Genomic DNA, 12,936 nt, shown 5'->3' with positions numbered 1-12,936 from the left:
ATTAAGTCCATATAAGTACTATATCAAGTAAAGAGGCCACCATACATATTTGACTTTTAGTTTTTTTTTCTTAACATTCAACCAACTCGTGCTTTCCATTTGTAAATGACAATTTTCAATAAAGGGAGGGGACCATAAGCTCTAAAGCATATTGACTTGGGGAATTTTCATTATTTTTATGAATAATTTATGTGAAAGTTAAGAGTACTAGTCATAAAATTCATGCTACACATGTTATCAAATCATACATTAGTAATTTCTACTCAATTAGACTAATCTTAATCCAATGTGCCCACTTTTGTATCAACTTGCATATTATAACATGAATCATGATATGATATGATAGGGAAGCTTTTTATTTTTTTAGTCTGATTCGATGTTTGATATTTATAAAATTTTAATTAAATACTTTGTTATGTGATTCGCCTAAAATGTTGTCATATTTTCAGAAATTTATCATCCTAAAACTCAGTCAATGTACCCTTCGTACATCACAACCATATACTTTTCTTCACATGTTTTTTTTTTTTTTTCATATTCAATAATACTAGTATTACTTACTATATATAAGTCAATAAAGAGTACATGCATTACTTGAAAACTCTATTTTTCTTATAGCACAACATATATTGCTAGCTAGGTCCATAGGCTATAAACTACTCCATATAGTTTGAAAAATGTTTATGAATTTTCTTCATCACTTTCTCTACCTTGAAAACTCTATTTTCTAAGCTCACCATATGTTTTTGTCATGTGCAATTGATCACTACTACTAAATTGTTTTCCTACTTTTATTTTGAACAAATTAGAAATTCTTTATATAATTGGAAATTTAATATTTGTGATAACTGATGAGAGTATTCGTGATACGTGTAGAAAGATTTCTCCACGCACTAAATATTAATGTGTTAGCTCGTTAATTATATCAAATTAATAAATTAATGCATGGTAAACGCAGTGTTTACTAGTAACTATCATTGGCTCTTATTTTTTTGTTTAACACCTCTTGACCACTTGTGGAATTTCTTTAAGTCCATATACATACTATCAAATAATTAGAAGGCCAGCTGAACAAAAAATCAATAGATGAAATTAACCCAAAATTCCATTAACAAGAAGCTAAGAAAGAAGGAGAGAATCTTTCATTGTTTGAGCTCAAAGACTAACTATTACAATGCTGTAAAATACTATTTATAGAATCTAGCTTCTAACAATCTAACTAAGTTGAAAGAAATTAGTTACAACAAACAATACAAAAGGTCTATACTACCCTTGATTATTTTGTGACTTAACTAACTTCTCAACTACCTCACACTTCTATCTCATCACTCCCCTTCAAGTTAGGTGGTTCAAAAGATGTTTAAGACACCTAATTTGGATAAGAGATATTCATGTTGATACTTTGATAGTCCTTTTGTCAATACATCTGCAGGCTGCTCTTGTGTAAGAAGGTAGTTAACCTTGATCAAACCTTGTTGTAGTCTTTCCTTATAAAATGACAATCGAATTAAATGTGTTTTGTCCTCTCATGATATACTAGATTCACAACAATCTGTATGGCAGCTTTACTGTCACTATATACTTGAACTGGTAGTTGTACTTCAACTTCTATTTCTCTAACTAATCCAAGTAACCAAATTAATTCTGACACTGTGGAGGCAAGGCTCCTGTATTCAGCTTCAGCTGAGCTCTTGGAAACTATAGTTTGCTTCTTTGCCTTCCAAGACACCAAAGAGTTCCCTATCTTGACAACATAATCTGTTACTGATCTTCTGGTAAGTGGTCAAGATGTCCAATCTGCATCACAAATGCAGTGACTATTTCATCAGAAGAGCTAGAAAATAATAGCCCCTGTACATGATGTGTTTTCAGATATCTCACTACTCTTAAGGTTGCATCCATGTGAGATTTCTTTGGCTGTTGTATGAGCTGGCTTAGGTTTTGTGTGCTAAAAGACAAGTTTGGTCTTGTCATGTTCAGATACAACAATTTGCCAATTAATCTTTGATACATTGTCTGATCTACTAGAGGATCTTCAGAAGCTCCATGATTTTTCACATCTTGATCATACTGTTTTGAAGTTAGTTTAACATTAACATCAATAGGAGTACCTGCAGGTTTAGCTGCTGACATCCCAACCTCAGCTATAAGTTCCAAAGCATACTTTCTATGATGCATCAATATACCCTCTGCTGACCTAGTAAACTCAATGCCCAGAAAATATTTCAGTTCACTAAGTCCTTCATTTTAAAAGCCTGCTGCAATTTCAACTTTGTCTTTTCTATTAACTCCAAACTGCTGTCTGTAATCATCATATCATCCACATATACTAACACCATAATCATACCTACTTCTGACTTATTGACAAATAAAGAATGATCATATTGACTTTGTTTAAAGTTGAGAGTAGTAAGAGCTTCAGTCAACTTATGGTTCCACTGTCTTGGAGCCTGCTTAAGCCCATATAATGTTGCATGCTTTCTCCCCTTGACTAACAAAGCCTTGACGAAGCTGCATATAAATTTCATCTTCAAGATCACCCTGCAAGAAGGCATTAAACACATCCATTTGATGAATGTGCCAGTGTCTTGAATCAGCAAAAGACACCACAGTTCTCACAGTCACCATCTTCACAACTGGTGAAACAGTTTCTTGATAGTCTATACCTTCTAGCTAACTATACCCCTTAGCAACTAGTCTTGCTTTAAATCTTTCTATTTTACCTGTGGACTTGTACTCAACCTTGTAAACCCACCTGCAGCCAATAGGTTTCTTTCCTGGTGGTAGGTCAGTTATCTCCCAAGTCTTATTATCTTCAAGAGCTTGAATCTCAGTCTTCATAGCATCTATCCACCTAGTATCTGTCACAGCCTCTGAATAGGTAGTAGGTTCTCTAACTGAAGATGTAGCAGCAATGTATGACCGATAAGTAGGAGAAAGATGATTATAACTAATATAATTGCACACAGGATATTGCACTTCTGAATGTAACTTTGAGGAAACAAATCTTTGAGCCATGCATGAGTATGCTTGATTCTTGTAGATCTTCTTATATTAACTGGTATAAGAGTTTCTGTGACTATTGGAACTGGTTCTTCAATTGGATCAGAAACATCTCATAGAGTATTCTCAACATCTGGTAGCACAAATGTATCTTCAAGACAAGATGGTTCATTATTGATAGAACTAAGTGTTTTGAAAACTTGATTAGTGAAGTTATCAAATAGAACAGATGAATTTGGGAGTGGATTTTGAAATAAGATATGTCTTTCTGGCATCTTGATCTGTGAGAAAGGAAAAATATCCTCTCTAAATATAACATCTCTGCTAATAAAGAATATCTTGGTAGTAAGATCAAACAAAACACAACCTTTTTGTGTCTTTGAATACCCCATATGAACTGTAGACTTAGACCTTGTCATCATTTTGTCATGTTCAACTAGATTTTGGCAAAAAAACAGACACCCAATAGTTCTCAAGTGTGTCAATCTAGGTTGACTTCCATATAACCTTTCATAAGGACTTTCATAGTTCAGCACACTACTAGGAATTTTATTGATGAGATAGACTGCAGCTAGAACACAATGTCCTCAATACTTCAATGAAATTTTTTCCTGAAATTTTAATGCCCATGTCACTTCTAGTAAAGTGTCACATCAAACTTGTGTTCAAGTAAGAAGAGTCAAGTCATCCTTGAAAAATCATCAACAATGGTAGGAAAATATTTGTTGCCATCAAAAGTTGATGTATTGTATGGACCCCAAACATCAACGTGAATCAAGTCAAAGCTATTAACACTTTTGATACTACTAAAAGGAAAGGTAAATCTAGTCTGTTTTGCAAAAGGACAAACTAAACATTTGAAACCTTACACATACTATTGATATTCAAATCAAACATTTTAGCTAGTACTACAGATGACACGTGTCCAAGCCTTTGGTCCCACAACTCCATATTAGATGAAACTTGAGTTACTGTCAATAGAATATTCTTTTCATCACTTCCAGAATTTTGAGTATATAAACAACCTGCTTCTTTACCAACCACTCTCACCTTCCCATTGTAAAGTTCCCGAAGAACACAAAAATTAGGGAATCATGTAACTGAACAACCAAGTTCCTTTGTCAACTTACTCACAGCATCAAGTTATACTTGAAATCAGGTAAATAAAACACATTGGAGATAACACTCCTATCTGTTAATGCACAAGAACCAACATGAGTAACCTGAGTAGTACCTCCATTAGGCAGATATACAATTTTAGGAATCTGCAATTTTGACACAGATCCTTTTATAAATATATTCATATTAGAAACCATATGATTTGTTGCACCAGAATCTACAATCCATACTTCGTTATTCTCAGAAACAAACAAGGATTTACCTCCAGTGTGAGCAGCAAAATTGGTATTGTTATCAGATGATGCAGTGCCTTGATTTTATGTGAGACCTCTAAGAATATGATCATATTGTTTTTTTGTGAATGCACAACCCTTCAGTAATTGTTTCACATCCATTTCTGCTTTACTTACTGCTTTTGGAAGTACTGTTACTATCCTTTCTAGCATGCTCACTTTGTGCAGTAGTAGATGACTTCAGTTCCCATCCTGCTTCATGCACATTAGTGTTTAAGCCATAAGAAAAATGATCCTGGCATGACTAGAATTGTTGTATCCTGAAGAAACACCATCTGTACTAGAATTGTTGTATCCTGAAAGAAAACTTGAACCTTCCTTTTTGACTTGAAGTCAGGTGGATATCCCACAATTTTGTAGCAAAATTCTTTACTATGACCCTTACATTTACAAAAATCACAAATGAGAAGAGTGTTTCTGTTAAACCTTTGATTTACTCCTGAAGTAGAACTAGCACCAGCTTTAGAGTACGTAGCCATAAAATCAAACACTTTCAAAACTCCGACTCATGTTGCTAATTTGTGAAATTACAGCCTTTTGACTCTCATCTCCTATTATCATAGCATAAGCATGTTTAATAGTTGGTAAGGGACTCATATTAAAATTTGACTTCTAGCCTGGTGATAGGTCTCATTAAGCCCTATTAAAATCTGATACAACTTGTGTTACTCAAATGAATAATAAACTCTTTCGATTTAGCACAATTGCATCTAGGAGAAGGAACAACAGCTTCAAATTCATCCCACAATGTCTTAAGCCTTGTATAGTACACAGAAACAGAAACGATCCCCTGTTGTATTGACACAATGTCTTTATGAAGACTATAGGTTCTTGACCAATCTACTTTATCAAACCTTTCCTTTAAATCACTCCAAACATGAGAAGCACTTGTAGCAAACACAATTCCACTTAGTAAAATCTTTGACACTGAGTTCATCAGCCAGGACAGTACTACATCATTTACTTTCTCCCATTGTCCCCATAATTCTTCATTGAACATCTCTTTACTACAGGTTCCATCAAGTAACCCCAACTTATTGTGTCTTATCAGTTCTACTGTAATTGATCTATTCCATAGAGAGTAGTTCTCAATTCCAAGTTATTGAAACGAAATACGACTCACTCCACTCAAATCTGTAGGACTAAGGAAAAGAGGATGATTATAGTCAATACCTTGGCCAATTACAGAATTGGGTATTGAAATTGATACACATGTGTTTTCTCCATTGTTGTCTTGAATTGAATCTGCAACTGTTCTTCCATTTGTTATCCTGATTTGCTGTTGATCAACAATTGTTTGGTAATCACTCATCAATCACCTACAGATTTCACCCTAAAATTGTGTTGAAAACTGTAAATCAACTAACAAACTGATGAATCTGTGACTTGATTATATGATTCTCAATTGAAATCGTCCATCACAGTAATCACTGTGTGTGGCTCTGATACCATGAACAAAAAATCAATAGATGAAAGTAACCCAAAACTCCATTAACAAGAAGCTAAGAAAGAAGGAGAGAATCTCTCATTGTTTGAGCTCAAAGACTAACTATTCCAATGCTGCAAAATACTATTTATAGAATCTAGCTTCTAACAATCTAACTAAGTGAAAGAAATTACTCACAACAAACAATACAAAAGGTCTATACTAACCTTGATTATTTTGTGACTTAACTAACTTCTCAACTACCTCACACTTATATCTCATCACCACCATACATATTTGACTTTCAATTTCTTCTTAATTAATATATTCAAACAATTCATGATTCATATGTAATCAAATCATACATAAGCAGTTTCTATCATGGTAATTGAAGTCTCATCAAATTTGAATTTACATTGAAAAGTCTCGCACATCAAAAAGTATAGATATAAAAACTCTTGATTCCACAAACCTCAAATTAAAATATCTAATTTAGAATAAACAAACACTTACTATTCTACCTAACCGTGCAATTGTAGGTTATTTAATAGGAAATATGGCATTATATGTGCCTTCCTAAACTTAGAAATAGAATTGTTCTCTCGTCTTGGAAATGCAAAATTCGATTAATATTTTTTACCGTTGTTTATATAAAATGCGAATCATAAATATTTATATTATATTACTTATTATCAGCAAATATAATATATCAATAATATTATATTATTGTTAGTAAATAATTTTTGCAAAAAAATTAATTCGTTGGATAGTGTCGTTTTGAACCCCAAAAGCAATGAATTATTTAATTATTATATAATATAATATAAGAATGAAACAAGTGGGATAATATTTAACCAACAAAAGGCTAATTATAAGGGATTGATTTGGTGGTGGAGTTGAGTTATCACATCAGTCAATAGAAGTGTGTAGACAGATATATATATATATATATAATCATTGGATGTAAAACGTTCTACACGAAATAGGGGTACAACTTCATAACCAACTCACCAAAATAAAAATAATTTTTAGCGGTAAAAATATACTGATATAATTTTTATCAATATTAATTGATTGTCATTAGATCTAATAGTTTCAGGGTCAATACAAAGATCGTTAGTTACTGCTAAAAATATATTTTAATGACAATTAAACTATTGTCATTTGTTAATTATAGCAAAATATCATTTTTGATATAGTAACTAGAGTAATGATGCGATAATAAATATTCATTCATCTTTAAATATAGATTTTAAATTTGAGCTTTAAATATAAAATTTACTTTTATAAAAAGCGAATTTAGCGTGAGACTTTAACGTGAAATCCGATTTAGTCTAATACATGCATGAAGAGTCCTAACATGTATCATTCCTATATAAATGAGTGACCTTTTTAATGTGGTTTGAATTATTCTAAATATTTTAACTAACTTTTGAATTTAAATTATACTTAATATTTCTGTGTGAGAAATAAAAACATATTCTTAAGAACAATATTCAACCAAATTAAATCTACGTTGATACAAAACAAACAAATCAATTCGTTCAAATTCCTATTGACATAAGAAAAATTCCTTTGATGATTAATTTAGATCATGATCTCTAAATCTATTGCTTTGGGCAAAATTACTATTGGATGTAAATTTAAAAATTAGAAAAAAAAAATATGCAAGTACTTTTATTGATGTTGATCCTCAAAAAATAAAAAATGAAAAGAAATTATGGTAGTTATTTATAGCTAGGCCTCAATTGTGTATTGTCAAACTTGAATAGTCAATTTTCATCACTCAATGCATTGTCACTATGGAAAAAATATTAAATTTTTCGTTGAAAAAAGTCTAGCAATTATTTTTATAGATATTTTAATTGGATTAATTAAGTTAGAAAAAATAGGAATTTTATTGCCACATGCTTATTTTTTTTGTTCTGATTTTTTTAACCATATATGTTAAGATATACCTCAACAAACTTTATGGGCAAAAACAGATTGATAACCTAACATATTGGAATAGCATGAAAGACATAATTGTCAGCTTCCGATACATAAAGTATTTCATGTTTAAACATAACTCTGAGTAAAAACTGTATTTTAAAAAGTATAATTTAGACATGCTATTTTCATATAAGTATCAACCCCACGTTCTTGGCAAAGATACATCTCATGAAATATGATTTGAACAGATTATCTAAACACAAACATTAACGATTAATTTCATCGCTTGAACCAACATACACCCTAGAGTGTGATTTAAGGACTCTATCTTTAACACATGTATTCATTTAGTGGCTAACAACTTCTGATTTATAGGTCACATAAAGATAACTTTATCATTACTTCAAAACTTCGCCTCGAAAACAAATTTATACAAAAAACTAATTACCAAACCTTTAATAGTTCCTAGTAATATATAGTTAATCAATGAACAAAGTAGCCCTTACCCCCATGGGCCATGGCCCCACTCTCTATCTCATCAAATGAGAACATTATTTTCCTTTTGTTGCTTTCTTAGATTAGGTATATAGCTATTGTACTAATGTCCAATTAGGAATCTGAATGAATATAGCACTAGAAGAAGAAACTCACATGAATCTCTTTGTTTTTCTATTATTATTTTTTGTATTATTGCATGCATGCTATTTAGATTTTAGAAGATATGCCTCTCTTTCAAATATATAGTCATTGAATTATTTAATTGTCACACCATTTTTGTCATAGTGATGAAATTAGTTATCTCATATACATGATAGAATAACTTATCTCGAAATAATTTGTTCCTAACCAAATGAGCCTTAAGGGTGTGTACGATATAAAGGAAAATGTTTTACTAGGTTAAAGGACCTTAAATGAATGATGAGGAGATAATAAATTTGAAATGTCACGTCTGAATCTAGTAAAACATTTAACCAGCCGGCATATGGTACTATTAAATCTGTCATTAAAAGAAAACTCACAATAAAAAAGTTTGAAAAACGCACACAAACAGTAGTAATTTAATAATTAAAGATGGACTATAAATGCCAAAACTATACTAATTATGGTCATATTCTAAACGTTTATGAAATTACTTTATCACTTTTTCCTCGTTGAAAAAACTCTAATTTATTTTTTCCAACTTCCACCACCCACACTTTCACATGTTTTTGGCATGTTTAATGAAACCATTTATTAGCCACTTGCTTCTCCACCCTAAATTACAAAAAAAAAAAAAAAAAAAAATCTTCTTCTTCTTCTAATGGTGGGGGCCAAAACTAGCTTCCACACATCTCGGCTATATTTTTCACCAACGCAAATATCTATCAAGACTTAAACAACTGAGAATACATCGGATCCCGTAAGGGGTACATAGAACATCTCGACTATATTCTTCCCCCACACAAATATCCATCAGACTTAAACAAATGAAACAAAGGAAGTTATTCGTGTTCAAGCAAGTTCCAATAGTACCATTCTTTTTATATCATCAAGAATCATAAGACCAACATTTCTCAAAAAGGATATATATAAGGTTCAAGATCTCTAGGCACATGAATGTCACTCAAATTCTCCAAAAGAAAAAAACACTTATCTTTTGAAAGATCTGACATGCAACTGTCGATATTTTTGAAGAGTGAAGCAACATAACATGTTATACTTGATTAGCTTCATGCTAGACTTGCAAAAAAAAAAACTAGACTTAAGATTCTAGAGAAGTAATTAACTCAACAAGTAACAACACCAAGTAAAAATATGAAAAAACTAGCATAAGCAAAAGAGATTTAAGCTTACAGAGCGATTCATCCAGCTTTCTTTTGACAAGCATGTATACTATAAACAGATATAGGAAAGAATTGCCGCTACTTTGTCAATAGCTAGTTATTTTCTCTATTCCTAGACTGAACTGTTGTATAACAAAACCTTTGCAGAAACAAAGATATGGAATGTAGACTAAAATGATAGTGCTGCCTTTGTTATCCTACGAAGCGATGAGAATGTCTAGAGAGAGTTTGATTCACCAGCAAATGCAGCCATTAGCTTTTCCTTCGTTAGCTGTTCGGGTCCACTGGACTTGACCACAAATGTATGATATACTGTATCATTTCCCACGGCAAGTTTTGACTCAACAACGCTGACCTGTGTCTCTTTGAACGCTTCAACGACTTTTGCTACAGGATGGGTTCCCAGTGGGCATCTAGCTCTTACGATGACTTCATCACTGGCGGCTTCAATGTTGATATCAGCTGCATCCACAGAGGTGCTTCCTCGCTTTTCCAGCTTATATTCCGCGTCCCTGATCCTCTTCTGCATGTCAGTGATGTGAGCAATGGCATCTCCTAAGAGGGAAGCTTTGTCCATTTTGGAAATATTTGGAACAACAGCTCGTAATGCATAAAACCGCTGGTTCAGCTTCTCCCTCCGTTGCCTCTCAGCTTCTACATGATTGAGGGGCTCTTCCCTTCCATTGGCTGGTTTTCTTCCACGCTTTCGAGGCCTCCTTTCATCAGCTGGTCCTGCATGTTTTTCCTTGCATGAAACTTCAACATCTGAATGCTCCGATTCAACAGTGGGCACTGGAGAAACAACGGGTCTTGAGTTGGTGAAATCTATTTGCATTCCACCAGGCTTTTGATGCTGGAGGCTATTTAACCGGAGCTCTTCTCTTCCACCATTGACAAACTCTCGTAAGTTGTTTGGTGGTGCCTGAGGACTATAGAGATCCACCGAGTTCCCTGGCTTTACATTACCAAATGAAGCCCATGATACGGGGCGTACACCATTTTGTGTATTTATGATGGGAGCCCTGTTTCCATTTCTATACATTTCCAGTGGCCCATCCACCGGTTTCCTGAGAGCAAGTTTTTCCCTAAACTCGGTAGAACCAGATTCTAAATTCTGCCCAAAGATCTTCGGATTTTCCTTTGACTGATCAAAAGGAAAAGAGCTGGGAAACACAGAATTGTTTCCATTCTTTTTCTCAGCTACAACTGCTGCTAAAGGTGCCGCTTGCTTAGCCCTAACTTGAGCCAAAAACGACGAGAAGCAAGATTTTATTGAATGTACAAGCTCCAAGCTTTCTGGTATAGTTCGTACAGATCCCAATTCCATAACCCCTATATCAGTTGGGATCAAAACAACTGTTTGCATACCAGCAGACTTCATCAGAAAAGACCTAGAACAATAATCTACAGACGACCTCATAACATCCGATAACCACACATGTTTACCAGCAGTAAAACATTTCCCCGGACCACCTTGCCCTCGAGGAAACGAAAAGTACATTGAAGCAAGAAAGAACATTTCAGTATCAGTGACTTTATCCAATCCAGACACATAGTTATCTTCATCTGTTCCACCAAAAAACATATGCAACTTCTGAAGAACCCTCTTCCTCATCCTTTGTTGAGCCTCATCCGCGAGGCGTATATTGAGAATCCTAGTAAGTTCAGATTCCTCTCCTTCCCTAGCTTCCCTACAACAACCATCTCCCCATCCTAACACCAACTCCCCCAACTTAGACCGCGAAATCTGCCAAAAAATTGCATAATTCCAACTAAAATTACTTGCATTCGGACGTTCCACAAGATCTGATAGCATATTCTGCAAATTCTCATCACTCCCCATTGCCATTAAAGAACATTCAGCAGAAACTAAACTAGACATCAAGTAATCAAAAGCTTTTGTTCCTAATACCGCTGCCACCATAGTCTTATCCTCATCACTCCACAACATAGTCATTTCTAACAAATATTAACAAAACCCCAGATGCTAAAAACTTCAACTCTCCTCCAATTTGATATAAACCCCACAAAATATTTCAAAAAAAAAACACACACACACAATCCTTTTCAATCAAATCCAAAACAAAATCTATCTCGCCCCTCAACCTCAAAAAGATTCAATCTTTCTTCTTTAAATACCCAAAATTCAACAACCCCACATTCAGATCTCAAAATCTTGAAACCCCAAGTAACAATTAACTATATAAAGACAAAATATCATATAAACTTCGATATAAAAATGAACATAAAAAGAGAAACAAACCAGTTTTTGCAGTTCAAGAAGCAGTAGAGCAAGCAAAAACTCTTATCACCCTTGTGAGGAATTTGAAATCCTCAAACCAAAAAATTCAAATTTTTGCTCAAACATCAACTTTTTTTTTTCATCTTTGCAAAGAAAAGAGGGAAGATAGGAGATTGGAGAAGAGGGCATTAAGGGTATGTCTCTTCTAAATCCAAACTGCATGTTTTGTATAAACTATGGTTTTAGGTTTTTAAAGGGTTAAATAGATAACCATGGTTGGGCTTGTAGTAAGAATCTATTTTCGATAGGCTTATAACTCGTGACTTATAAGCATAACACTCGTGACTTACAATTCTAAATTTATAATTCTTTGTTATTTTGAAATAAATTTGTTAAAGTACTTAAATTTACATAAATTAAATCAAACAAGGTTTAAGTCATATAAGTTTTAACTTATTTTTAATTTTTTAAATATATATATGAGAAACAGTCGGCATGCCTTTTGTGTGAGTATTTATTTTTAAAAAGGGATTTTATTGAATGAGGAAAAAGGGAAGTTTCACTTTGACACGTTTTGTAAGATGGGATGACACAAACATGTGCACCCACATTTATGGCGTGTGTATTTTACTTTTTGGGAATTAAACTTTTTATTTAATTAGTGATAATTAGATTTATGGGTTAAATTTATATTTTATTTATTTAAAATATATTTAATTAAATTGGTTCTAATATTTTTAAAGTTGATCATATTTGAATAATGTGCATTTTTTATTTTTTTGGAGCAATTTTTCAATAGAATTCGAGTTTGGTTAGTGATTTTAAGACTTATTCTTAAAATGATTTTGGATATAAAATTTGATTATATTTTAAAGATTTACTTTCTTAAAATTTATTTGATCAAATTTGAATAATTTGTTCAATTATATTTGAGTCATTTATTTAGTGTTTCTTTAACTTATTTTCTAAAATACATTCGATCATTATATTTGATTAATCTTTTTTGTCTTTTAAAAGAAAAAAAAAGCTTTTAAATATGACCATTATATTTGATTAATTTTTTATAATATATTTGATTTTAAGTTAATCGTTTGAGCA

The 12,936-nt window shown here is 32.7% G+C and overlaps 2 protein-coding genes and 1 long non-coding RNA gene across 3 annotated transcripts; all 3 read right to left on the bottom strand.

Moving 5' to 3' along the window:
- Positions 1–1,761: 1,761 nt before the first annotated feature.
- On the bottom strand, positions 1,762–2,178 carry LOC138348977 (uncharacterized mitochondrial protein AtMg00810-like). Its single transcript, XM_069298599.1, has one exon. It carries the CDS (start codon positions 2,176–2,178, stop codon positions 1,762–1,764), a length of 417 nt encoding a protein of 138 aa, XP_069154700.1.
- Positions 2,179–3,691: 1,513 nt separating this feature from the next.
- On the bottom strand, positions 3,692–5,962 carry LOC138348612 (uncharacterized). Its single transcript, XR_011221404.1, has 2 exons — positions 4,385–5,962; positions 3,692–4,268 (listed from the first exon to the last, which is right to left on the bottom strand). It is a non-coding gene; the product is annotated as an uncharacterized lncRNA (long non-coding RNA).
- A 3,598-nt stretch (positions 5,963–9,560) lies between these two features.
- LOC101247327 (transcription factor MTB2) lies at positions 9,561–12,341 on the bottom strand. The gene has a single exon (XM_010323205.4). The coding sequence runs from the start codon at positions 11,551–11,553 to the stop codon at positions 9,814–9,816; it is 1,740 nt and encodes a 579-aa protein (XP_010321507.1). The 5' UTR covers positions 11,554–12,341; the 3' UTR covers positions 9,561–9,813.
- Between the last annotated feature and the right edge of the window lie 595 nt (positions 12,342–12,936).

This window comes from Solanum lycopersicum, chromosome 5, assembly GCF_036512215.1.
Source record: "Solanum lycopersicum chromosome 5, SLM_r2.1".
NCBI classification, from domain to species: Eukaryota; Viridiplantae; Streptophyta; class Magnoliopsida; order Solanales; family Solanaceae; genus Solanum; species Solanum lycopersicum.
This window is presented reverse-complemented; position numbering and strand designations above follow the sequence as displayed.